A 27,021-nucleotide genomic window follows, 5' to 3' on the forward strand; every position below is an offset into this window, starting at 1 on the left:
GGTATGTTAAATTTGCTTTGTAATACCGGGCTTTGGAAAGGACCTGACTTTTACTCAAAGCAGATAAAAAAATATTTCCTCACTCAGACAGTCCGGCTTTAATATACTTATCTGTAAGTTCGACACAAATTGATTCAGATAAGATGATTTCATTTGTGGAGCTGATAGCTTTGAAAAATGACAAATACAACGTGACTTTCTAAAAACATCATCACGGTCATGGAAAACACATTTGGAATATGCGCGCACACGCACACACACACACAACACACACAACACACACACACACACACACACACACACACACACACACACACACACACACACACACACACACACACACCACTCCATTACTGTAGAGTACATCAGTCTCAAGTGGAGCTCTCTGCTGGTATCACTCCCATATCTGCAATCATCTGGGAAGACTAGACATAAAATCAGCTCAGATCAGAGTTCTGTATGGAAACACATAAAGTGAAGCAATCAGATTAATGCATACACAAATACAATCTGGGCCACTGGGCTGCCACCAAAGGGCGCTGTCCCTGCCTTTGACATTCAGACAGTCCTTGCTGTCTGGAGGTCATTGCTCAGATCAGACACATTTAATTGTGTTCAATTCTTCTCTTGAGGCCTCATTTATAAAATGTATGAGTCATATGCAGGTAGTATGACATAAGCAAAAAAAACCACATGATCAGTTACTTATGAGATCTCAATCTGACATGGAAATGATCTTATCTATAAGCAAAGTCTAGCTTTGATGCAAATGATTTTCCTGTTGGTTATGTGGGGGTATTACTCTTTAAGATGCACATCAGCCACAGTTCTGTTTGCCCCCAATCGCTGCCAGGCTGGGATTCTTTTATGATATATATATATATATATAACCTCACCACTGGGAATACCTTTAGGTAGTTCCTCTTAGGCAGTTCAACTATAAATATGCGGGATCTTCTTCCCTGTGACTGGTAGCTGCTGTGCTGTACTTCAAGAAGTCACAAGTTCCACACAACTACTTAGTGGAGTGTTAAAATCTGCTACAAGGATTCACTTTAATTAATCGCTACATTGGTCTGACCTTCAGGCATGTGAGTGCAACACTGCCTGCATACTTTGTCCTTGCAAGCAGCGTCTGAAGAAAGACCATCAAACATTCAGCCTGCCAAAGAGTTGGAGAGAAGGAAGGCTTTATTCTTGACCTTGTTTTTTAAAGTAAGAGAACAGATCATGAGATGAGTGTATTTGTCCAAATTGTTAATTTTAACCAAGCCAGAGGTCTGAATCATTGTCAGTTTTTTAAGACATTAACCACGTCCTGCAATAATACACCATGCCAACATTTTTCTGTGATTTGCAGTACTGTGTAAAAGTCTTCAGCCACTCCTCACTTCTTTATATTTTTCTCCCAAGGTGCCAGACTTTTTTTGGTCATTCTTTTAAGGATTTTGAGCAACAGTTCTCCAGGCTTTCTGGAGGTCTTTCAACGTTTTTCTTTTCACATTGGCTGCTTTTCCACTCATTTTCAGTCCAGTCTTTGCACCTGACCATTTTCAGAGGAATGCTTTTTTGTTTAAGTCACATCAGAATGGCCTATGAATCATTCAAGCATAAAAAATGCACCTGAAATGATTCCCAAAACAAAATTAACTGAAAACTTGGTATATTTCAGCCTGATGTGGTGTGTCCTTAAAAAAAATTAAGGAAAAAGGACAAGCGGTGAACAAAAAGTGGCAGGGCTAACAAAATACATGTTTTTAAAAGCTATTTACAGCAGGTGAACCATATCTGAGAGTTATGTCCTTAAGAAATAGGAAAAAAATCCAGCAAAGACCTGACACAGGACCTGAGAGATGCATCTGGCCCTTCAGTTGATCCATCTACTGTTCACTGAAGCTCATCAGAAATGGCCTCAGTGGAAGGGTGGCTATGAAGAAGCCATTCTTAAAAAAGGGAAACATAATTTATAAATTACACAAGAACTGGACTGAAAATCAGTGGCAACAGGTCCTATGAAGTTTGAAATGTTGCGCGTTCAGGCAGTGGAGACTCTGTCGTGGTTTGGGTGGTGTTGGAGATTATGTCAAAATTGATGGAATTATGAACACAGAAAAGTACCATCAGACTTTGATTCACCATGCAATACCATCTGGAAAGCATCTGATTGGTAACCCCTTCATTTTCAGCATGACAGTGATGCCAAACATACTGCCAATGCAGTAAAAGCAAACCTGGATTAAAAAAAACACACAATGGAACACCATCAGTCATGGATTGGCCTTCCCAGCCCAGACCTCAAAATTAATGAAGCATGTGAGATCATCTTGGTAGGGAACGGATCAAAAGGCAGCCGACATCCAAAAAAACCCACTTTGAACGTCCCTCAAGAAGCCTGGAGAACTGTTCCTCACCAGATGGGCATCAGGACTTGCCTAAGAGAGTTCAGGCTGTGCTGAAGAATAAAAGTCATCATACCAAATACTCACCTTCAAGCCTGTTAGAATTGGACAGAATCTGTTTTTGCCTTATGTACTGTATTTCCATGTAAGTTTGCACATATTTCTATAAATTGCTGCAACTGTTTTTCATTCTCTTAGCAGAATGTAACAAATGAGTGATGGTTCAAGAATTTACACAGGAGTCTGCACTGTAGTTTCTTTAACTAACAATAAAAAGTGCCTTGAGAGTGACTGTTGTGAACTTGTGCTATATAAACAGCACTGAGTTGACCTGAAAAGAATAGCTTAATGTGGAAAAGCTGAGGCACTTAGCAGAAATGGTTTCACTAGCCTGGCCCACCTAAAATCAAAATTTTCTGTATGTGGTTTATGAATTAAAAAGAGTCTGACACCCTGTGCTTTGAGCTTGATGAGTGATCATCACTTACACTGGCACTTTGCACAGGGGTCCTTCTCATACTCCAGAAGATCAGCACGACTACGAACGCTGGCGTTCCTCCTCATTCCACCACCATCCCGCACCCCTCCATCACGTAGGCGCGCTGCCTCCTCCTTGGCAAACACACCCAGCTCCTGGGTGTACCGCCCATACATCTGAGTAGATGAAAGATGGAGAAAGAGTTTTTACAACTGGTAGTAACAGTGGAAGGCAGCGTAGGAAATGTCAATGTGATACAGCATGTTTCCCACTTTAAAAATTAATACTGTATTGGGTCACAATAATACATTCAGCTCCTGTAAACACGCTGAGGTTCAAGCTCTGAGTAAACAGACCCATGTGTTGGAAAATCCACCGACTGCAAATAGAAACTCAATTCACAGCTTTCCTTTTTTATTTCTCTTTTAGAAATAATTAAAAAAAAAATTCACTCTGCTTTGACTCAGCAGTCGTGTAATGACTTCTTTTCAGACAGATGAGCAGACAATAAGCTCCACCTGTCAGCTCCCAGCTGATTAACTCTGCAGGGCTGGCACACAATTGACTACTAACAATGAGAGGCGGAGTTCATCACAAACTACGCACAATCAATTATGTATAAAGACCGCATCTCAGCCATATGTTATGTTGTTGTGAATTTGGCCAGTGTGTAGTTATTAATGTCATAATGGAGCTTTTCAAGTGTCTGTTTAGTGTTGTGGTGGTGGTTGCTTTGGTTTGTTGTATTACTGCTCAGCATTCCTGGATGCTTCCCCTGCAGAAACCCCAAAGTTCTCATCCTTTTCAGTGGGTTCAGGAACAGTCAAACATCCCTCCAACTGCAGCTCCTCTTGATAAATGTATGGTAGAGGAGGCCGAGAAGATCCGGTGTGGGACTCCAGATCTGAGCCCTAAACAATGTGAAAAAATTAACTGCTGCTTTGATGGGCTGCAGTGCTACTATGGGAAAGCAGGTATTTGTGCTCCCCAGTGAAGTTTCTTTTCACATTAGCGTAAATGTAAAATAGATCAGACATTCACTCATCTATTGTCTTCTCTCCCCAGTGACTGTGCAGTGTACCAGGGATGGCCAGTTTGTGGTGGTTGTGGCTAGAGATGCCACACTGCCACCCACAGATGTGAACTCAATCAGTCTTCTTCAAACTGACGATGTCTTCTGTAACCCCGTTGACAGCACCTCTGCCTTTGCCATCTTTCAGTTCCCTGTGACAGCATGTGGCACCACAGTTACGGTAGGTGGAAGGTTATCTTGATCATCTCTGCTACATATTAAATAACCTCTTGAGTCACAACAGGCTGTTCTCACTAAGTGATGGATCACAATCTATTTCTTCATTTTAACATAGTCCAAAACCTCCAGGTATGCAAAACTGTCCTATTGTCACCTTGAGGCAAAGTGGTACATTTTTGAATCCTAAAACTGGTATGAAACTCTTCACAAAATGACTGGAGCTGGATTTTTTTTTTTTTTTTCCCTCTCCCTGCAGGAGGACAATGGTTATGTGGTCTATGAAAACCATATGTCATCATCTTATGAAGTGGGAGTGGGTGTAAAAGGCTCAATCACCAGGGACAGCCATTTTGAGTGAGTCTGTGGGGGGGGGGAAACAAATAGGCAAACCTTACTGGTTTTGAGATGCCTATAGCACTTGTTTGCTGAGTCACATGTTCCACAATACAGTGCACTTAACCTGCACTTGATGTCCTCTTACGCACAGTATTCATGTGAGTTATAAAATGTCCTTATTAACTGACTTTTGCATCATTAAGCTCTTAAAGGGAATATGACACTTAAGTAGGCCTGAGACTATTCAAATACTACAAAGCCTTGTGCTCTGACAGGTTACTGTTCCAGTGTCGGTACTCTGGCACAGCTGCAGAGGCTCTTGTCTTGGAGGTGAATGCTGTTCCTGCCCCTTTACCAGTTGCTGGTGCAGGACCTCTTAGAGTGGAGCTCAGACTGGGAAGTGGACAGTGCCACACAAAAGGCTGTGTGGAGGGTGAGTGGCATGAACCTTATGATGCAGTACAGATTTGTATTTGGTTTGCACTAAGACTTTCCTATGTTTATAGAAGTGGCAGCATACAGCTCCTTCTATGCCCCATCAGACTACCCAATCACCAAAGTGTTACGGGAACCAGTCTATGTTGAGGTGCGCATCTTGGAGAGGTCTGACCCAAACATCATCCTGAACCTGGATCACTGCTGGGCCACCTCCAACCCAAATCCTGACAGCCTGCCACAGTGGGATCTTCTGATTAATGGGTATATAAAGGCAATCTACTACTTGTATGCTTTAACTGTATTTTGTACTAAAGCTGGACCCTTGTTGGATACAGGTGCCCCTACCATGATGACAACTACCTGACTACAGTGGTTCATGTGGATGGCTCCTCTGGGCTTCAGTACCCAACACACCACAAACGTTTTGTTGTACAGATGTTCACGTTTGTGAATCCAAACAACTTCTTTCCTCAGAAAGATACGGTAGATCAGAGTTCCCTTAAATTGGTTCCATTTACAGAAATTGTTTCTTGACCAAATATGCAACTTCAACACTTATCATTTATTCAAAGGTATTCATCCACTGCACCACAGCTGTGTGCTATCCAACCAGTGCAGGCTCCTGTGAGCAGTATTGTCATCGTCAGCGTGAGTATCTTAAATACAGATGACTACATTTAAAATACCTGGCAACCTCTACTAAAAGAAATTACAGAACTCCAGAAGCCTTGAGCCATAAATTAATAAAACTACATTTGAGAGCTTTTACATTTCAGGAAGAGGGGATTGTAGCTCATACTGAATTTGTATACCTACATCAGCCCAAGGTGGAAGGGTTCTAGCTCCTCTGGGGGGAACCTGGCATAAGCACTGGGGATTTTTAGCTTTACTAATGTCATGACTCTTCTGAGACTTGCCTTTTCAGCACTGAAATTCAAAGGATAATTTTATGCCTTGCAGGAAGAGCAGTACCTGCAGCAAGGAATCTTTCCCAGAGACGGAGGGCTCTAGTCTCAAGTGGTGCGGTGATCCTGACTGAGAAGACCACACCTGCGCTGAAAACTAAACTGAAACGATGACCTTCCACTGGCATGCCATATCTGGCCGTCACTTTTAATAAAAGCTTGTTAAAGCTCATGTGACTGGGTTTTGTCTCAAATTACTACTTGAAGGTCACTAACTCTTGCTGAAGTAGATATTCTGCAGTGCTAGAGTCAAGCCAGTAACATGAGGCTGCCACCCCCTTTTCTGATTTATGCTGACAAAGCAACAAGACTGCATTACATCTAGAGATTTGGAAAGTCTATACCCAAATGTACAATGGCAATATATAGAGGGGGGCTTTAGGTCAGAAGTGTGCTTCACTAGCAACATTAGATGCAGATTTATATAGGATGCATGTGGTCCAAACCTTTACACTTAATTTTTTCCTATCATGCCACATTAAGACAAGTGTATCCTCTGGACTTGCTGCTAGGCTTCTTACACTCCTCTGCTTCCTCGTTATATTTTGTTTTTGATAACAGTCCCTGTAGGTTTCTGTATGCTACAACTTGCAACATCTCTCCTCCACTGCTCTCCCTTTTTTGTCCCACTCAACTCCTCCTCCCCTCATTGAGATGGGCATCACGACTCCTGCAGACTGTCTTTCTGCTCGCATGAACAGAAGGTGCAGAGGGAAAGCAGAGCAGCTGTATAGGATCTGTCTGACCATAGAGCCATGCTGTCAGATGCCTAGCTCTATTTTTAACCTCTAACCTGCTAAAAATCATTAAAGCATGATGCAGCTATGCATCCCATTTGGATGGGACTGCATTTATAAACACCATTGAAAAATTGTGAGGAATCAGCCCATAGGATGGTGAGCAGTAACAGCTGCTGTGTGGACATAAACAGAGTGGAAAATGTTTTGCCACTGGTTAAAAATGCTGTCACACTGATAGATTAAAAGTAGGCAGTGTGTGGAATGCTAAGTGTTGAGAAAGAAATGAGTCAGAGTGAAAACTATTATTTGGGGAAAATGGGGCTATTTAGTCATGTTCACCCAAATTAGCAATTTTTGTCCTAAATGAGGAACTAGATAAGGAATGCCTTCATTTTGATAAAATATAGGGTATATGTTTTTTTTTTTTTTTTTTTTAGCGTGCATTTCTGTTTCTAATAAATGACATGAGGTCTGTTCAGGCTTAAAGCTGCCATGAAGAAACATCACATTAAAATGAACTTTTAGTACTGAGGCTTTGCAACACACGACTCAATGTCAAACTCACCATGACATTCAAACATGCAATATTGTCATGTAAGTTTTACTCAGTCTAGTTTTTTTGTAAGACTTTTTGGGGTGATTTTACCTTTTGGAAAGCACTACGTAGTACTGTCACCTCCAGCCAACAACTGTGACCACAGACTGCATAAAAGATGAATGTTGTGACCATGGTGGTGTCCTTTGATTTTGGACTCTGCATTTTAGCCCCTGCTATGTTAGATTTTTTTTTTTTAATTAAAAGTTACCATACCTAGATAAGAGGATGCACTCCAAAGTTATCCGCTCCAGCTAGCAAACTGAATTCATAAAGCAGGTGAAAATTACAGAAAAACATCTGCTAATTAGTTACTAAATAATTGATTAATAAAATATTAAAAATTTCACTTCAGTTTTCGTGAGCAGGGAATATTTTTGTAAGATAATTCTACTGTATGAAAATGCTGCAAAAGGCAACAAGCACCATCCTGTGACTCCATCGTCCTGCTGGGAGACTAAAGCGCTCACGTGGGCAATGACAGTGAGACCTGGAGGGGAGTGATTGGGAGGAACGGATTGCCTGATCTGAATCCGAATGGTGTCTTGTTATTGGACGTCTGTGCAAACCACAGTTTGTTCATAATGAACACCATGTTCGAACATAAGGATGTCCATAAGTGAACGTGGTACCAGGACACCCTAGATCACAGATCGATGATCGATTTTGTAATCATATCACCAGATCTACAGCTATATGTTCTGGACACTCGGGTGAAGAGAGGAGCTGAGCTGTCAACTGATCATCACCCGGTGGTGAGTTGGAGCAGGTGGTGGGAGAAGATGCTGGACAGACCTGGCACACCTAAATGTATTGTGAGGGTGCGCTGGGAATGCCTGGCAGAAGCCCCAGTCCGCGAGTGGTGGCCGAAACAAAAACTTGGGTGTGGGAGGAGTTTGGTGAGGCCATGGAAAAAGACTTTCAGACAGCATTGAAGCGATTCTGGCAAACCATCAGGTGACTCAAGAGAGGAAAGCGGTGCTCTACTCACACATTTATAGTGCGGGTGAAGTGCTGCTGACTTCAACTGCGGCTATAGTCAGGCGGTGGAAGGAATACTTCGAGGACCTCCTTAATCCCAGTGACACGCCTTCTGTAGTGGAAGCAGAGTCTGGGGACGAGGGGGATGACTCGCCCATCACAGGGGGGTGAGGTCACAGAGGTGGTTAAACATCTCCTTAGTGCCAGGGCCCCTGGGGTGGACGAGATTCACCCTGAGTTCCTGAAGCCTCTGAATGTTGTAGGGTTGTCTTGGTTGACACGCCTCTGCAACATCACGTGGAGATATGGGGTGGTGCCACTGGATTAGCAGACTGGGGTGGTGGTCCCCATCTTTAAGAAGGGAGACTGGAGGGTGTGCTCCAACTTTTGGGAGTCACACTCCTTAGCCTCCCAGGTAAGGTCTATGCCAGGGTGCTGGAAAGGAGGGTCCGTCTGTTAGTCGAACCCCGGATTCAAGAGGAACAGTGCAGTTTTCGTCCTGGTCGTGGAACACTGGGCCAGCTCTTTATCCTCTTGAGGATATTCGAGTGTGGGTGGGAGTTTGCCCATCCAGTCTACATGTGTTTGTGGACTTGGAGAAGGCATTCGACTGCGTCCCTCAGGGTATCCTGTGGGAGGTCCTGCAGGTGTATGGGGTGTCTGGCCCGTTGTTGAGGGCCATTTAGTCCCTGTGCAGAGCTTGACCGTATAGCCGGCAATAAGTTTCCTGTGGGTGCTGGACTTCGCCAGGGCTGCCCTTTGTCACCGGTTCTGTTCATAATTTTTATGGACAGAATTTCTAGGTGTAGCCATGTGGCGGAAGGCTTCTACCTTGGTGGCCTCAGAATCTTGTCTCTGGTCTTTGCAGATAATGCGGTCCTGTTGGCTTCATCAGGTGGTGGCCTCCAGCTCGCAGTGGAACGGTTCGCAGGCGAATGTGAAGCGGCTGGCATGAGAATCAGCACATGAGAATCACGTTTGCAGTGATGTGGACGCTGCACCAGTCTGTTGTGGTGAAGAGGGAGCTCAGCAAAAAAGCAAAGCTGTAGATTTACTGGTTGATCTACATTCCTACCCTCACCTAGGGTCATGAGATTTGGGTAGTGACTGAAAGAATAAGATCGCGAATACAAGCAGCAGAAATGCGCTTCCTCCAAAGGGTGGCTGGCCTTTCCCTTAGAGATAGGGTGAGGAGTGCAGCCATTCGGGCAGGGCTCAGAGTAGAGCCACTGCTCCTCCACATCAAGAGGAGCCAGTTGAGGTGGTTCGGGCTTCTGACTAGGATGCCTCCGGGGAGCCTCATGGGTGAGGTGTTCCAGGCATGTCCTATGGGGAGGAGACCCCAGGGTAGACCCAAGACACGCCAGAGATATTATATCTTTTGGCTGGCCTGGGAATGCCTTGGGGTCCCTCCGGATGAGCTGGAGAAGGTGGCTGGGGAGAGGGAAGTCTGGGCTTCTCTGGTTAGGCTGATGCCCCTGCGACCCGGCCCTGGATAAGCGGAAGAAAATGCATGGATGGATGGATGGATGGATGGAAGATTTGTAATTGCTGTTGCATTGTTAAGAAGATTAGGAAGATTAGGAAGTTGATTAGCCTGTGACTTTTCTAAACAATCATCTGACAGATTGCTGTATATAAATGATATAACCTCCAGTTTCTTTCATGCTCTGATGAAGGCCTCAAGGCCGAAACACTGGCATTTCCCTGAAGTTTTGTGTTAGTGCTACCTATTGCCTCTGGGTACTCGCTGGAATTACATGACTTTGGTTTTGATCCTTGGATGAAAGTACTGGGAAAGTAGATCCTCTTTAGAAATTGAAGTATTAGAGGAATTAGAGAAACTGCAGTTTATGCCACTTCCATGTTTGCTACTTTGTTCTGCTTGATTGTGAGACATGAATTGTTCTTTTGGCTTTTACAACCCTTCCGTGTCCTTTAATAAGGAAGCCGCATGCTGTGAATCATAGCTGAGCTGATAGTGATGCTCTCAGTTACCAGTGATAGGAGCTCCACTGCTAAAAACGTCTGATTCAGTCAGTGACAATGGTGATTTATTATTTGTACATGCATTTACTGAACACCTGCACCAGAAAACTCTAATTGCAAGAACAGAAAAATGTGTTGCAAAAACTGACTAAATGTATCGAGACATGATGGGGAAAACAGCTTCAGTTTCATTTAATCAAAGAGAATCACCATCACTCCTAAATTAAATGACCAATATTCATCAATGTCTAAAGATCTCGACCTGTAAAGCAACACATTGCTTCCATGTTATCGCTACACTGAGAAATTAAAATTTATTCCCTCTGAGTTTTATAAGGTGGCAAACAAATTTTCATGCACCCACATGGGCACACACAAATCCACCATGAGCATCAGACAAACTCCCACTGAGAGTATAAACAGGGCCTGTTAGTGCTTCTTACGTTGGCCTGTGTGAAAGCAATCACTGGCCATCTTGAGCACGGCCCCCAGTGAGAGCAGCAGGTGGGACCCTGTGGGTTAAATGAGCTGTTATCTGTAACCAGCTTAACTCCCACATAACTAACCTCTGTATCTACATCAGTCGGTTAGCATCCCACGCTTTAACCCTTTAAACCAGTTTGGCTCCTGTTTCCTGCTGATTGGTATTGACTGGTTTCTCATTGATCACAGTGCTCACAGAGAGAAAGAAGGCACCTCTGCTACCAATAAGTTGGTGTCAGAGTTAATTGGTCAAACAGGAGCACAAACCCGAGTGGAGTGGAGGAGCAAAAAGCAACTATCATGGCTGACTGTGCTATGTTAGGTCATGTTAAAAAATCTGTCTTGTTGCTTCTGTAGTACAATTAATATACTCTGAATTTAAAAAGTACCATCTCTATAATCTTAACAGACAAATATTTATCTTAATAGAACATAACAGTGTTACATTATTCATACTTAACATTTCAGTTATAACAACTATGGGGCATACTGTATGTCCCATGCAGCAGCTCTCGGCGTCAAATATTGGCCTCTATTTTCTGTATTTTCTTCCACTGTCTATATCAGAATAAAGGAAGCATACCTAAAAATAAAACATTATTCTTCTATTAAAATCTAGAGTGATACAATCAACATACTGTGTATACATGTGACATTATTTTTTATTTCGTCTTATTTATATTGTGTTAGGTCTCTATGTAAATGTGGAGTTGGAGCTGGTATAAAGAATTCCTTTGGTCATTTGAGGACAGAAAAATCCAGCTGTGATCACATACATGTAATGTTACAGTGTTAGAACGGCCAGTAGCAGCTGGATTAGTAGGAGGCTTGAGCCAGAAATGAAGTGCAGACCGACACCATGGCCAAGTGAGGTTTTTGTGTGTATCACCTGTATTTCCACAGGTGCTTTACCTGCTGCTTTGATTGACAGAGTATGGGGCAAACCTGATGACACCACATACTCCCAGAAAGCTTAAACGTCATCATCATCACTGGCAGCAACCACAGCAAAAGAGAGTTTGCAGAAATTTTTTGACAGCCCGGTTAGTGAAGCCCATAGTACCCACAGTACAACTGCTGATGCCACTGTCGAGGGTCAAAAGATACTTCTGCATTTGTTTCAAGGGCATATAATCCACTAGTTTACTGGAAGGAAGATGTGTTGTATATTCACATTTTCTGAATGTAATTTTTTATTTCTGACAAATGTAGACATCCTACAGCAGGGTGGCAACCTGTCCAGGGTGTACCCTGCCTCTCACCCTATGACAGCTGGGACCCCCATGACCCTGAAAGGATAAGTGGAAGAAAATGGATGGATGGACGGATGGATGGATAAATGTAGACATTGTTATTTAATTTTCCTCTTATTTATCTTAAAACACTACAAACTTTCACACTTCCACCATTGACAAAACATACTCCACAAAGATTACTGGGCTACACTACACTTCCAAAGTAGGCGACAATCAAGTCCACAAAACCCATGTGGTTATCACAATAAACATAGCAGCCTATGCTATTTCTATATTTACTTATAAATTAGTTTGTTGTGCATTGCACAGAATTCCTGATCATTATTATTGATAATCTGGTATAATAAGTAGCCTTATTTACAACTGTGCAACACTTGTCTGTGTTGTTGTTTAAAAGAGTAGCATTATCAAAATGGGACAACAGCAAAACAGGCCAGTAGGTGTCCCTGTGGAGATAGGAGCTAAAATGTTTCGAAACCTTGACACAATTGCACCAAACATTTCCGTGTTTCACAAAGCCTCATTTTACTAATCTTAACTGGCAGCAATAGACTGCTACTAATTGACCCCAAGGCCATATCATTGTATGGGATTAGATACTGAACTAATCTAGTAAACACACTGCGAACCTAGTAATCATTATTAATATTAAATCAACACTAGAGAAAAAGCAAAAATTACTAAATAAATATTTCCCCATCTGGCCTACAAACTACAATCTAAAATGAGAATTAACATGCTTATTCCACCCTCCTCCTTAGTTGCACCTGGTGCTACAGTACCTGGATCCTTTAAAAGGCACTCAGGATACCTGGGGGACTCTTGGCCTGACCACACACTTAAAGTGCTTCACCTCAGGTAAAAGTTTAAAATGTTATTTTCTGTTGGCCTAACCAAACTTGGCAGACCAATAGGTATTTTGATTTCTAGGGCAGAGCTTCACCAGTACCAACCTGGAGACTACCAACAAGGAAACACCTACAGAAAACATCAACTATTAAAACTTCACAAACCTCTTTGTATGAGTGTATTCTTTTTAAATAACCCATGAGTAAATATGTGCTGTTTATATAAGTAATGAAGAGGACCTTCATTACTTATAGTAAAATACATTATCACTCATTGGGATGAATTTTTCTGCTTATCAGGGTAAAATAAGTCCAGTGTTTACTCTCTTTGGTTTCTAAGAATTTCTGTTTATGTATCTATAGCTGCATGCTGTATGTTCCACTGTGCTCACCAGTGTGTCACTGTGTGTGTGCAATTTGGTCCTCAGCTGGTGTGCACTTCAGTTATAGAGCTTTTGACTGCATTCAGCTGCCTGTCCTGCTACAGTAAAAAACACAAGATGTTGATGACTTGACTCACTACAGTGCGTTGGAAAGCTGAGTGGATTCACGTGACGATATTTAGTAGGTCCTCAGCCAGAAAAGGGTAGAGTGCCCACTCCGGCTCAGGAACAAGTTGCTGCCCCAGGTGGAGGAGTTTAAGTATCTCAGGGTCTGGTTCACGAGCGACAGGAGGAGGGAACAGGAGATCGACAGATGGATCAGGGCTGCGTCTGCAGACACTGCACCGGTCTGTCGTGGTGAAGAGGGAACTGAGTGTAAAAGCGAAGCTGTCGATTTACTGGTCGATCTACGTTCCTACCCTTACCTATGGTCATGAGCTTTGGGTAGTGACCAAAAGAATAAAATCACAAATACAAGTGGCAGAAATGAGCTTCCTCTGAAGGGTGGCTGGCCTCTCCCTTAGAGACATGGTGAGGAGAGCAGCCATTCGGGAGGTGCTCAGAGTAGAGCCGTTGCTCCTCCACATTGAGAGGAGCCAGTTGAGGTGGTTTGGGCATCTGATTACGATGCCTCCTAGGCGCCTCTTGGGTGAGGTGTTCCGGGCATGTCCTACCAGGAGGAGGCCCCTGGGCAGACCCAGGACATGCTGGAGAGATTATATCTTTTGGCTGTCCTGGGAACACCTTGGGGTCCCTCTGGATGAGCTGGTGGAGGTGGCTAGGGAGAGGGAAGTCTGGGCTTCTCTGCTTAGGCTGCTACCCCCGCAACCCGGCCCCAGATAAGCAGAAGAAAATGGATGGATGGATATTTAGTAGGTTCACTACTTTCAACAACACACTGTAACTTTGTTTTCACTTTGCAATAAAGTTTTTATATAGAATTTTAGTGTACAGCCTCCTTAATATCACACGAGTGCTGACAAATGAGTAGGCATACGGCACTGATGCAAAACACTGTACCAGCAATGTCATGAAAGATGTTCACAAGCCAAAAACACTCCTCTGTTTTATCTATTGTGTTGGTTGAAGAAGTTTCCCAAAAATTTACTTTGAAAAATATCGTACTAAAAAGCTTTAAAAGCTTCTGAAACAGAACATCTTTTCCACAACTACTAGATGTGTCTCTCGACATGTTTTTTTTGTCTTTTTCAAGAAATGCAAATCTACTCACTGCATCAGTTAGAGTTAAATAACCGATTGCAAATCCAAACAGTAATTATCTGATGGAAGGCTCTTACCTGTTTGCTTTGTCAAATTAAAAAGTAATTATACACAACAAAACCATTTATTAGCATTTGTGCAGTCTGGCCGTTAGAGAAACTCATAAGTTGATTGTTGGTGTAAAAAGTTTAAGTACTATCAGCCCAAATATGTACTTAAATTTACCCTAAACTGATTAAGACTACAAAAGCCAAGTTGCTAAACAGCCAAGCATGGCTAGCTATAGTGAAATGCTGTTCTAGCATTCATAAACATCACACTTGGGCTTGTGTGTCAGTGAACATGAAAACATATGCTTGGTTGAGCTTTTCAGTGTTAATGCATTGCTACAAAAAAAAAAAATCTGAGGCTCACTCAACTTTAATTTTTTTCCCAAATCATGTCCATCACACAGCAACAGGTGTTGGTTTCAGTCTGTAGCTTTATATTGCCCACTTCCTTTGAAAAGACTAGTAGTCAGTGGTTTCTTTTGGCAGTGTGAGCACAGCATTACACATTATTCAGCGCTGCAGGATCACCCACCAACATTTTAACAAGAAGAGAGAACCACATGTCCTCTGACTTTCTACTGCGTAAGACCCCCTACTTTACTGCTACATCACACTGCCGCCTTTCTAAGTCAGACCATGTGCAAGCCTAGCACAACAGATGAACTAAAAAGTTCTATATTATTCAGCAGTTTCCAGGACACTGCAAGTTACTTTATTCACTGTGAGGAGACGCCAAGGACAAATTTTTGACGCTGTAACGATGAAGGCCCGAACATCAAAAAACCTCCGTCCTTGCTGCTTTTTTTTATTAATGCATATTCATGGCCTGATTTTAATCTCTTCTGTTTTGTGGTGTGTGAAAGTGAAGGGGCCCATCACCACAGGGAGAATGACGGATGTTTTAAACCCTTAAACGCCTACATCCTACATGTTTAGGCCGTGTGATTACTTAAGCGCATGCTGAGTGTGTATTGATGAGACCAGGGGAACAACAAGAGGACTAAAGCACTCGAGCTAATCTGGACCCTGCAGCCTCCAGGGACAGGAAAATTAATTTTGAGGAGGAAGTGACACATTCTACTCACTCGGCTGTCTACATTTACATTAATACAGGTAGTGGAGACTGCTCTTAGGATAGTTAACTATGAGTCAGAGCTCTATTACACATGCAGTAGAAAACCTTTGCAGTCAAGCAGGCTTGTGCACATGTGTGAAGAAAAAAAATACACTCCAAACACATTAATGGAAAGCAGAACACAGGATGGGAGACGGACTGAGAGAGACTGAAACATCACATTCACATACTTAAGGGAGGATGGGGTTTTTCTTGCAGGGGCTTGGGTGACACAGTGGTGTGATGATTAGCACTGGTGCCTCACAGCAAGAAGGTCCTGTGTTTGAATCAGATCTGTGGCCTTTCTGTGTACTCTGGCTTCCTCCCACAGTCCAAAGACATGCGTGTTAGGTTAACTGGTGATTCTAAAATGGCCATAGGCATGAATGTGAATGGTTGCCTGTCTCCTGTTAGCCCTGCAATAGATAGACTGGTGACTGTTCCAGGGCGTACCCTGCCTTTTGCCCTATTTCAGCTGCAATAGGCTAAAATTGCAATTTATATGGCTAAAGTATAGTTTTGAGCATCAATTTGTGTACATTTTTTTTACTTTCATGGTGCTTTATACTTAAAAACTTCTATAGTGGTCTCTCGTGTGCACATGCACATATTGCTCGAGAGTTGTCCAACGTACCAAATGTGATACAACCTCAGATTGCTAGGGGAAAATGTGTATTCCCTGACTGTATGGCAAATGCTTCCTGGAAGTTTCTGCTGTTGCCAGGTGAAACTGGTGCCAAAGAGGACACTGCACCAAAAACCTCCTTGTGAGTGCTTTGATTGTCAACAGATTTTTGTGATCGCCTATAGTTTGCATATGGAGGATGCCAACTTGTCTGCAAAAACTCATCAACTACAAGCCGAGTGGTAGTAAAACCAGAAACAAAGAATGTTAGCCTTCAAAATAAAAGCTCAACACTTCAAAGGGCACGACTTTTATTTTTTTTATTTTATTTTGAAGGCAAATGGTTTCCATGTCCAATTTGTGTCACACTTTTCAGAGTTTCAGTACTGCTGGGACAGAGCCACTTAAAGTACTCAGCTGAATAAGTTATTTTACCAATGGCACATAGAGTTACTAGTGTTTGGAGACAAATTGGTGTTCCGTGCAAACTGACCACGGCTATCTGCTAGTTACCAAAACAATCGCAAGGAGCTTTTTGCCAACCAGTCAGGGAATATACAGTTTCCCTCACAACTGGTGATACAACATCTTCAGTCCTTAATGTTGGTGCCAGGGGTCACTGACCAGTGTAGGCCTGTGTGATTGGAGCCTTATTCACTTAACCCTACACTGTCACCATGATTGTATTACATCCAAAATGGTGGACAAAGTAATGTCATGTTGTTATTGGTCACACTACTGCAAAAATTCAATACCACACTGTATTTCATATATTATTTTCCCCAATGCTTTGTTCATCTGTTCAGACACACACACACACACACACACACACACACACACACACACACACACACACACACACACACACACACACACACACACACACACACACACAGTCCATCCAAACAGGAACAACTGGAATTCCCTCAGGCCTCTTTCATATTGAAGTGCCAATCCTGCAAACTTCTGTACCTCTTCAGCCAAACCTTAATGTTGTTATTTGTTTGAACTTTATTCATTTTGCTCTTTTACATATGACTGAAGTTCAACCAAGCAGTGACTCAGCTGATTGCTCTATCAACAGATGCCTAAATGTCAGAAAATGCTGCTTTCCTTTGTGCTACATGATAGCAAATATCTTTGAGTTTTGAACTTCCAGTGAATAAAAAGAGCAGGTTTTTGATTTGAATATTAAATCTGATCAGAATATCTGGGAAATAACTAATAATTAGCCATGAAAATAATGCTTGCAGCTATTACTACAGCCATAGACTTTACCTGGTGGGGGGGTGCATATGCAAGGCACAATGTAAATGTCCAGCACATTCATATCAGACATTAAAAGGTCTTTAACCTGCCAGCTCTCTACTACAAAGTCAGTGTAACGTTTGAATGCACTCATGAGAATAGAGCAGTAACAACCCAATGATTTCACAGCGAGCAAGTGCTTGTCATGTGCCGCCTCCTGCACATTACAATGAGGCGCTGTCCTTATGGCAGGCCGGTTTAACATAAAATCCGATTCACCACACTTACATTCCAGATATCTGAAATTGATTTATGACTAGACGTATTAGTAAATTGAGATATCTCTAATTATGTTTTGACTAGACAAAATACCTATTTGAGATATCTCTAATTACATTCTGACTAGTCGAAATGACGGCAGATTTACCATTCATTTGTATGGCGGCTTCAATTCAAGATATCTTCAATGAATTACTGACTATCTGAAACTCACATTTCAGATATCTACAATTAAATTTAATTCAAGATATCTTGTTTTTTATTCTGACTAGTCATAATTCTAATTAAAGATATCTTAAATGACACCATATTTCGAGATATCTTAAATGTATTTTTAGATAGGCGATAAATAGTTCTGACTGGTGCAAATTAAATTCTAGATATCTTGAAAGCAAATAATGACTAGGCAAAACTAAATTAGAGATATCTAGAACTGTAATTTTGACTAGTCAAAATGCCTTTTAAGATATCTCAAAATGAATTACAGATATCTTGAATTAGACGGCTTTTCTATTTAAGATATCTTAAATTAACAGTCTGACTACTCAGAATCACGTTTGAGATATCCTGAATTACGGAGCATTTTGGCGGAATGTTTATAAGGCAGTTTGTTAAAACGGCCTGCCATAAAATCAGAGATTCTGTGCATATTTCTGAAGCAGTCTTTAAGTTCACGATTCTCGCACTCTCCGCATATCCCATACTGAGGAGCTCTTTCTATATTGTTGCATTTTATTACAATTTTGTCCATAACGGCCAGCGTCCTTGCAGCCACCTGAAAATCTACACAGGCAATTGTTTGGACAGCTCAGTACAGCACAAGGGGGCCTTCACGCAATCGTTAAATTCAGATATCTAAAACGTAATTTCGATTAGTCATAATTACGTTTGAGATATCTTAAATTGTAATTAGGGATGTGTGACCCGTCAAATGACGAATTCGGTGACATAATTTGAGATATCTTGAAAGGAATTTTGACTCGTCAAAATGTAATTGAAGATATCTTGAATTATTATAATTACTAGCCAGAATGTAATTGCGGGTATCTTAAATTACCATTCTGGATAGTCAAAATGTAGTTTTGTCTAGTCAAAATGCAGTTTTAGATATCTGAAATGTAATTACGGATAGTCAGACAAACGGATTTTATGTTTAAACGGCCTGCCATACTGTCCTCTCCTAAACCAAAAGGAACATCTCCAGTGACATGGACAGTTGCAGTAGAGAGAAAATATAATGAAAAAAGAGAGAAGTGGGATGACGTGAAGAAAAAATATCCAGGTGGCCTGGAATCAGTGCTGAGGGCTTGGCATACACCCTAATCACTCACCCATCAGTGCAATTACATGTTACTTAACCTGGTGCTGTGTTATCTAATAAATTACCAAACAGTATATAAAATAGTTGTAATTAGTTATCTCCACATCAACCAACTACAGCGTCAATATCATAGGACAAATATATACTTTGTAACTAAAGGTTGCCTCTCACATTCACTTTAACTGTATTTTTCTTAATGCTTTAGTTATTAAATACTTTTATTCGTCCACTGCTGTGTGTTACACAGTGCTACTTAAGAATTTTGGTTTGTCACCTTTTTATTATTAGAATTTTAAATTACTATTCTCTTCATCCACTTTGAAAGTGTGTAACAGAGTATGTAACCACTTAAACCTTTTTAATGGCTACTATGCATTTTTTTTTCTTTTTTAATAGTTACCATTTGGTTCATGAACACACTACAATGAGTACAGGCTATTTTAGGAGGCGACTGAAATGAGATTTTCTTCTGTCTGCAGTCTCTGCAGTGGCCCGTTCAATTGTGTGCAGGTAACAGCACTATTTGGAAGTGACAGGACCTGAAATGGACTCAAGCCAGCGCCTGTGTGGGAGAAGGAACAGAATGCTGACTATGAGCAACTATACCCCCCTGAAGAGACAGCGCTTTTATGTGTGAGTGTGTGTGTTTGTGTACAACAGACAACAACAGAGAAATAGGCTCAAAATATATGAATATAAATGTATATAGTGCTTGAATCCTGAAAAGTTTTCTTCATAAAGCACAAGGAAACTTTTCATGCATGCTGCACCAAATGGCACTGAGAGAAATGGTAACACTTGCTAATTCCAAAAGGCAGAAATCCTTCAAAGTGATAGAAGTAAACTGCAAGCAGCATGTTCATATTTACCAACCCAACTGGTCTGTGACACTTTGCACCAAACAATACAAAAGAGAAGACGAGAGGCAGCAGATCTCACACTGGTGAGTCCAGTTTTCTGTGGACAGAGTGCCTGCTCACTGCTGATCAAGAGGCAATCTGTGTCTGCTTTCAAATAGTAGGTGGAAATGTGTGTTAGCACTGTATGTCCATTTGTACACGTGCTTTAAAAGACACACATGAGTTGGTTTTGTTTTAAAAAATTTAGGGAAATCAATACAAGAATTTGAATTGCACATGCCAATATTGAGTCTCACTGTGAGAATATCAAATTTATTTGATAAATGGACTGGCTCTTACATAGCATTTTTCTGCTCTCATTCACCCACACATTTATACAAACACTTTCTACATCACACTCCGATGAATGCATCGGGAGCAACTCGGGGTTCAGCATCTTGGCCAGGGATACTTTGGCGTACAGACTGGAGCAGCCAGGGATCAAACCACCAACCTTCTGATTAGTAGACAACCTGCTCTGCCTCCTGAGCCACAGCCACCCCGTTAAATATTTAGCAACCACACAAGTATTGAAAGTGATTTTAAAATAGTGAGAATCAGCCCTCATCAATGGTGAGTCAGCTTGTACAGAAATACACATCTATACAATCAAAAAAAAAACAAAAAAACAGTCAACATATGTACAGTAGATGCTGCGTAGTTCTGCGGTGCTGCAGTACCCTGGTGGTGGTGGTTGGTAGTGGTAGGGTTGTGGCTGGCTTCTCCTTCTCAGGTGGATCATGACTTTGATCCTTGCAGCAGTGTAATGTGTAAGCCTCCTGCTGCTGGAAGGACACGAACAGGCTGTTGCCGACATCTGCTCTGACAACGACTTTACCTCGCACTTGTTTAAGACCGTGTGTACGTAGGCAGACATATGCGTAGGTGAGGTGCATACTCTCCCACACACGCACATAATCACAAACTAACTGCACATGCAGGACCTATAGAGCAAACTTGCCCACGCTTCTGAAAAGAGAAAACACACGCGAACCCAATGACACATTCAGACCTCCCACACCTCTGAAAAAGCTCTTGAAAAAAAAAAAAAAAAAAAAAAGCTTCAGATGGAAGCTGCAACACCTCAACAACCAAGTCACCACAACAGCGTCTGTCTCAGTCTCTTTTCTTTTCAGTCTCTGACCTGCCTCTTCTCCAGTTTACCTGCTCCATTCCTCCATCCCATGAGACAGCAGGGAGGCAGACAGCCACTGCATGCTGTCCCGGCACACCACTGCACCTAACAGTTGTAGAAACAAGTGACCCATGCACCAAATCCTGGTTGCGTTCCAACTGTCACACATAGATTTCTCCTGCATCTCCAGACAGAAAACAACTGCTCCTACCTAAGATCATCAAATTCATTCATGCTGCCTTCTCCTGAATATCTTAATGTTTATTAATAATTTGTTTTATTTTCTGTTTTGCCCTTCTGTTTGAATAATAAGCTCAGGGACATTGCTGGGAACTGTGAATTGCTTCCAAAGCAATTTCTAAGAGATAAAGTTTCATGCAGCATTGGTGCACAATATTATTTACATCACAGAACACAGTTTACTTTAGGGGTGGCTCTAATAAGAAATGCAAATATGGCCATCTGCAGTGTAATTGTATCAATTATGCAGTTGTTAGTATCACTTATACAGCAAGTTTGTAATACCCAGCACAGCTTTTCTTAATGGATTGTCACAGTAGCACTCAGCGACTGTAAAAATTCCAGCTCCAGCAGCAGTAATAAATTAAAGGCTTATTTTTGCCCCATTGTCTTGGTTAAAAACTGCTGCTCCTTCTATTAAAAGATTATTGTGTAAATACAAGAGGGAAAAGCTTTTCTCAACTACAATACATATAAATGAAGGGACGGTGTTTCTGCACTTCCTCGTCTGGGAGAAGTTATCAAACAGATCTCCATATCGCTCTATCTGCTCCGTGTCATCTGCTCAGTCCTGCTACAGCACCTCTGTTCCTCTGCTGCCAAAATCCAAGCATTACCGAAAATCCTCTGAATCTTGCTGACGGCAAACAATAAAACACAAAGGATCCTTTTGTCAACACTGGAATCCAATTTTAGACTGCAGCTACACTGTGGAGAAACACTGCAAGTCGTTAGTTATCAGATTTTTTTTTTTTTTTTTAAATGTGTATCTCTAAACGTCATTCAGTTTTCCCAGGGAGAAACACAGACGTTTCACCTGCTGAAAAGTATCTGATGAACAGTGCTGCCACTTTGTTCTTAGGAAGAAGCATTACGAGGCACACTGCACCATGGCAAGCATGTGAAGAAACACACATAGAGACACACATACATGCGTCTATTTTTGGGTAATGGACTGGTGTGCAGGGAGTGAATGATAAAGCCATTGATCGCAGTCCTATTGCCAGAGGAGGTTCTGGGGATAGATGGCACATTCCACTCCTCGGAGACACCGACTGCCATTTTACATTACTATTGATCTTAACGCTCAGACACACAGCGCGGCATCGATCTTCACATAAACAAGAACAGAAAAACACCTGTGTACCACTTAACACCTACGCCACTGCACGAAGGCAGACCGGCAGATCTCAAGTCCACATGTGCAAATCCACGCAGAAGCATGCAAGAAAAGCAACACCAGAAGATAAAAGACAACTGCAGACCAAGGCACACAAATCAGTGAGGGATGACACTTTAATCCACTGCTTTGCCTGACTGACTTCCTGTCTATCTGTCTGTCTCTCTTGCTCCCTTTATCTGAATATCAGTTTGAAGAGCTCCAGGGTATTACTGTCAACCAAGTGCAATGACATAAGTGAAGAAAACTAGTGCACGAAGCAATTAATATTCAGAAACACTGCACTTTTAGCTCATATGTGCAGGGGGCCACTCTTACAGATAGGAGGGCTGAGAGGAAGATAAAAGGGGGAGTGGGGGCATTACTAGGGACAACGAGATGTGCAGGAGAAATAGAGAAGATAAAATACAGGGTGTGATTGGAATACAAAATTAACTCAGCTGGCTCTGATATATATTTCAAGGATATTAACATCTAAATAATAAGCAATTACACACACGAGGTTAATGGAGATAGGCAAACATGAGATTCTGCAAGCCGAACAAATTAATCTTACATGGTTTGGTGACATCGTTATTGATAAGGATTAATCATGTGGGTGGGGTGCAGAGGCTGAGACTGATGCAACACCTGTGGATCAAGGTGAATGGAGAGCGGGGAGTGATGCTGCATATCACGGGAGGGAGAACACATCGAAACCATTTTTTTAAGATTTGAAAAGTGAAACAAAAAATAAAAACTGTCTTATTTGGTTTTGTATATAAGTGTTTAACACAAGCGCTGCACAGTCTCCTGCTATTCTCGTCCAGGACACGGCTGAGCTGCACCAGCTGCGTCCGTCCTCCAGTCAAACAAGCATCCATGAAAGCCCGACGCCTGATTCAAATCATGATCTATGACCTCATCCGAAACTCACCAAAGTTTGCTGATACTGGAGCGTTCGGTTTTCGGCCTTGTCCTTCACCATTGCGGCAATATCCTCATTAAAGACCCCTTCCCAAAAAAAAAAAAAAAAAAAAAAATCCGTTACTCTCAGGAGTCGCCCGCTAATCAGTCTGCGGAGGAGGACTCTGCGCGGTCGCCTGCCATCTCTTGTACAGAGTGTAACAGGTTTCTTTGTCGTAAGCCCTCCTGCATGATGCAAAGCCAGGTGGGTGCACCAGAGAGAAAGCTACCGCCGGCTGTAGCGTCGCAGCAGCAGCAGCAGCAGCGGCGGCAGCGGCGCTGGTGAGGTTGAATTGCATACACCGCCTCCCTCCTCCACTCTCACTGTGCTGCTGTCTGTCTCTCTCTGGAGTTGCTGGACTTGAAGATGTTCGGATTGTTTTTTCTTTTTTTGTGTGTGTGTGCTTTAATCCGAGGGCGTGCTGTGCTTAGATTGATTGGGCAAATTGTGACGTGTAGTGTTTTGTGTGTGTGTGTGTGTGTTGCTTTTTCTTTTCTTGTGCGGTATTCATATACGACCCAGCTCTCCTTTGCTCCTGATTTGATTCATCACTGGATTGACCAAGTGTGATGAGTAATGTAGTGGGCTTAGTTTTATGGCTCAATGAATGCCACAAAGAAGTCTTTACAATATCCCATGAAGGCAGCCAGGACCAAGAAAAAAGTGATCATCTGCCAAAAAAGTGATTCCTGATGTTTTATGGTTTTTAATGTCTAATATCCTTGTATATTTTTGGTAAATAGGCTGTAGCCAACAGAATTTATGAAGGGGTTATATATAAAATAAAGAAATAACCAGTTTTGCAAATATCCTTATGAGTCTGAACTAGCTGTGTTCTGTCCTTTTTGCCACTTATGTCATATTTGTGGCAATTTCTGCTGCCCTCTTGGCTGGGTGCCTCTTTAAAGGCAGATTTTTAATCTCAGTTAAGACTTTTTCAGGGATACATAAAAATCACTTTGCTAAAAACTGGTTGCAGCTTCCACCTTGTGACTGAAATGTTCTTTGAGGCTCAGAATGGCTCGATATCATTCATGAAAGACATGTTTGACAGATTACAGGCCAACAAGTCATTTACAACAGTTTAAATACCGGCAGTCACTTTTTGGCACACACAATATCTGAGTGCATTAAATCCTTCATAAATGTTTCAGATTTGATAAAAGTAAGCCAGTGTGTGTGTGTGTGTGTGTGTCATGTTGTAGTATAGAAAGTGGTAGTGGTATTCTAGGCAATTAGCTCATAAATGCTAGATATGATTTCAGATGTTCCTAAAGCTCTTTGGGGACTAAATAATTCTAAAATATTAAAGTCAAATGGGTAAAACTGAAGCAACTGAGCCCTCCATCCTCTGAGGGGTAACTAAGTTTATGTTACAGCCTTTCTGCTAAAACCAAAGATAACCCTGATGACATGATCAAATTTGTTTTCACCGACTTTAGAAATCTCCTCTGGGAGCCACAGACAAGATGCAACTGTTTTCTCGGGTCGTTTAGTGCATCCCATAACAATTAAGCTGCATTTCACATGAGAAATCTGTATGGTGTTGCCTTAAATTTTTAAACATTCTCGTGTTGATGCAATCTGAGCTAGAATGACAGTAACTCTCTGGCTCTTTGAAGCATGAAGGCAGCACGCTCTCAGGATGTTAAGAAGAAAATATAAGAGATTATCATGTGGAAAATGCCTCATATTGTAAAGTAATCTAAAATGTATTTCTCTCTGTGAGGCCTTTTCATTCTTCTGTCAGTGAAGACAACAATGGTATTTTCTGACAGTTCATCCAATAAATAAATAAATAAAAACACACCATTTAAAAACAGGTTCAAACATTCCTACAAGAAGCATTTTGTAGTTACTTGCTGTGATCATGAACACTAGAGCAAGAAGGATCCTTTTGGAAAAAAAGGATAACTACTGGGATTGTAATGAGCATATTTTAACTGGGGCTTTCATTTACTCAAGCGTAAAACACAGAAAAATGCACAGATTTCTGTTAAGTAAAGTAACACAAGTACATTGACATTACTGTATGCAGACTAATCATGCCTAAGTGCACAGCTACGCCTATTTGGAGACAGAAAACCCTGAACAAGGTTTCATGTTTTTCCTATAATTTGTCACCCATCTCTTTTTGTGTGTCTGTGTGTGTGGTTGCAGAAGCATTTCTCAGGAGAGCTAGTATCCACCTCTAAACACTCACACAAGAACACTTGCTACACATTCAGATCATTTCACTTTCTCTCATGTGTAGTGTAATTATACTGTGAGCATTCATCGTTCTGGGCTTCACTAAAAGGCTTTTCAGGATTGCCACATACTGGTAGTGAAATCTACTGCCCTGAAAGATGCGATGCCAAGTCGGCCTAAAGGATACACCTAAATGATAGCTACCATCCCAGGGATTCACTGCTTTTTTTGTCAGGAGCCAAAAAAACCTTAATTTCTGCCAATATCATTTCTGATAGGTTTCGAGAAGTTTTTTTAGGCCAAATGAAAGAGTGTTATCGAAACCATTCCTAGCATTGTTATGAAGTTTTACCACAAAAACAGCAGGCCACTAATGAACTCCTGAAAGTATGGCCTCACATTAAACAGTTTAACTAGTCACAGGCCATTGTGAATTATAAAAAACAAAACAAAACAACAACTCCATGATATTTTACAGGTTTAAGACTTACTTCCTGTGGGAGTCTAGTCCTGTGACTGGCTGACAGATTAAACAGTCCTGCACAAGGCTGCAGCTGATTGGCTGTTGGCAAGGCAACCAGTTCAAAGCACTGGAGCAGGCACCAAAATGAACCAGGCCTTCAGAGACCACTCAAGGATTTTACCCCAAAAACACATTCACAGAAACACACGTTCATTCACAAAACCATTATTCATGCACTTCATGTTCACAGGCACCTTGGGCCTATAGCTCAGACTCACATTATAACCTTGAGACTAATATATGTCACTGGCATCATTTTATCAAGGACCTGGCAGTCATAAACAGACAGAGGTAGCCTATTGTGGCCCCGACAGCAGAGAAACTGGGTGCCCTGCAGCCCCAAGCACCAGCACACTGACCCACATCTCTCCATCTATACAAAAGTTTTTAGAAATGCACCACCTGTGTGTGGAGGCCAGTGTGGCACCTGCATACAAGAGGAAAAAAAACATGTGACAGTGAAGAGTAAGAGCAGTGTGTTTCTTACCCAATAGACCTCAGTGTTCACGTGAACACTACTTTCATATAATTGTCATTAGAACTAAGTGAATGTTTGGCTTGCATATAAATGTATATCACTGTGAAAGCTGTTTTGTAATCTGACACAATAGACATAAATATGCGTGATACAGCCACAGTACCACAAGCACCTTGAGTCATTCCTCTGCAATATGAAGATGTACAACCACCTGTGCCCCTTCTGTTTTGCGTGGCAAGTTTCTCGGTTGTCGTTCATTCCTGTTTGCTACAGCCGATAGGGAACAAATAAACTGAAGAGAAAAAAAGGACATATCAAAACCTGAATACCAATAAATACACCAAAGCCCAATAAGACCTTCAGTTAGAATTTGCCCTTGACCCGGGTGTGAGCAAAGTTTGGAACATATAGTCAGATTTGATACTTAAC

The 27,021-nt window shown here is 41.7% G+C and overlaps 2 protein-coding genes across 3 annotated transcripts in view; one reads left to right on the forward strand and one right to left on the reverse strand.

Moving 5' to 3' along the window:
* Window positions 1-27,021, reverse strand: part of clcn2a (chloride channel, voltage-sensitive 2a) — a 62,019-nt gene that overhangs the window by 34,624 nt on the left and 374 nt on the right. Inside the window, exon 2 of the mRNA XM_030751617.1 lies at window positions 2,888-3,053. Coding sequence (XP_030607477.1) covers window positions 2,888-3,053 — 166 coding nt within the window. The remainder of the gene's footprint in view (window positions 1-2,887; window positions 3,054-27,021) is intronic.
* Window positions 3,542-6,022, forward strand: LOC115795629 (zona pellucida sperm-binding protein 4-like). Of its 2 annotated transcripts, none has more exons than XM_030751620.1 (8): window positions 3,542-3,851; window positions 3,943-4,130; window positions 4,386-4,455; window positions 4,887-4,898; window positions 4,972-5,164; window positions 5,239-5,386; window positions 5,476-5,551; window positions 5,864-6,022. In XM_030751620.1, the coding sequence occupies exons 1-8, from the start codon at window positions 3,566-3,568 to the stop codon at window positions 5,980-5,982; spliced, it is 1,092 nt and encodes a 363-aa protein (XP_030607480.1). In that variant the 5' UTR covers window positions 3,542-3,565; the 3' UTR covers window positions 5,983-6,022. The 2 variants fall into 2 exon arrangements, with proteins under 2 accessions (XP_030607480.1, XP_030607479.1); XM_030751619.1 differs by having other exon boundaries at window positions 4,386-4,483; window positions 4,741-4,898; window positions 5,864-6,020.

The sequence above is a fragment of the Archocentrus centrarchus genome, chromosome 17, assembly GCF_007364275.1.
Source record: "Archocentrus centrarchus isolate MPI-CPG fArcCen1 chromosome 17, fArcCen1, whole genome shotgun sequence".
Classification (NCBI taxonomy): domain Eukaryota; kingdom Metazoa; phylum Chordata; class Actinopteri; order Cichliformes; family Cichlidae; genus Archocentrus; species Archocentrus centrarchus.

What these genes read in the sequence shown, in the direction of transcription:
- LOC115795629 (XM_030751619.1), top strand. Translation starts at nt 3,566, where the DNA reads ATGGAGCTTTTCAAGTGTCTGTTTAGTGTTGTGGTGGTGGTTGCTTTG. An exon ending in GTGCTACTATGGGAAAGCAG is followed by an intron (nt 3,852 to 3,942) that starts GTATTTGTGCTC and finishes TTCTCTCCCCAG; the next exon opens with TGACTGTGCAGTGTACCAGG. An exon ending in GCAGTATTGTCATCGTCAGC is followed by an intron (nt 5,552 to 5,863) that starts GTGAGTATCTTA and finishes TATGCCTTGCAG; the next exon opens with GAAGAGCAGTACCTGCAGCA.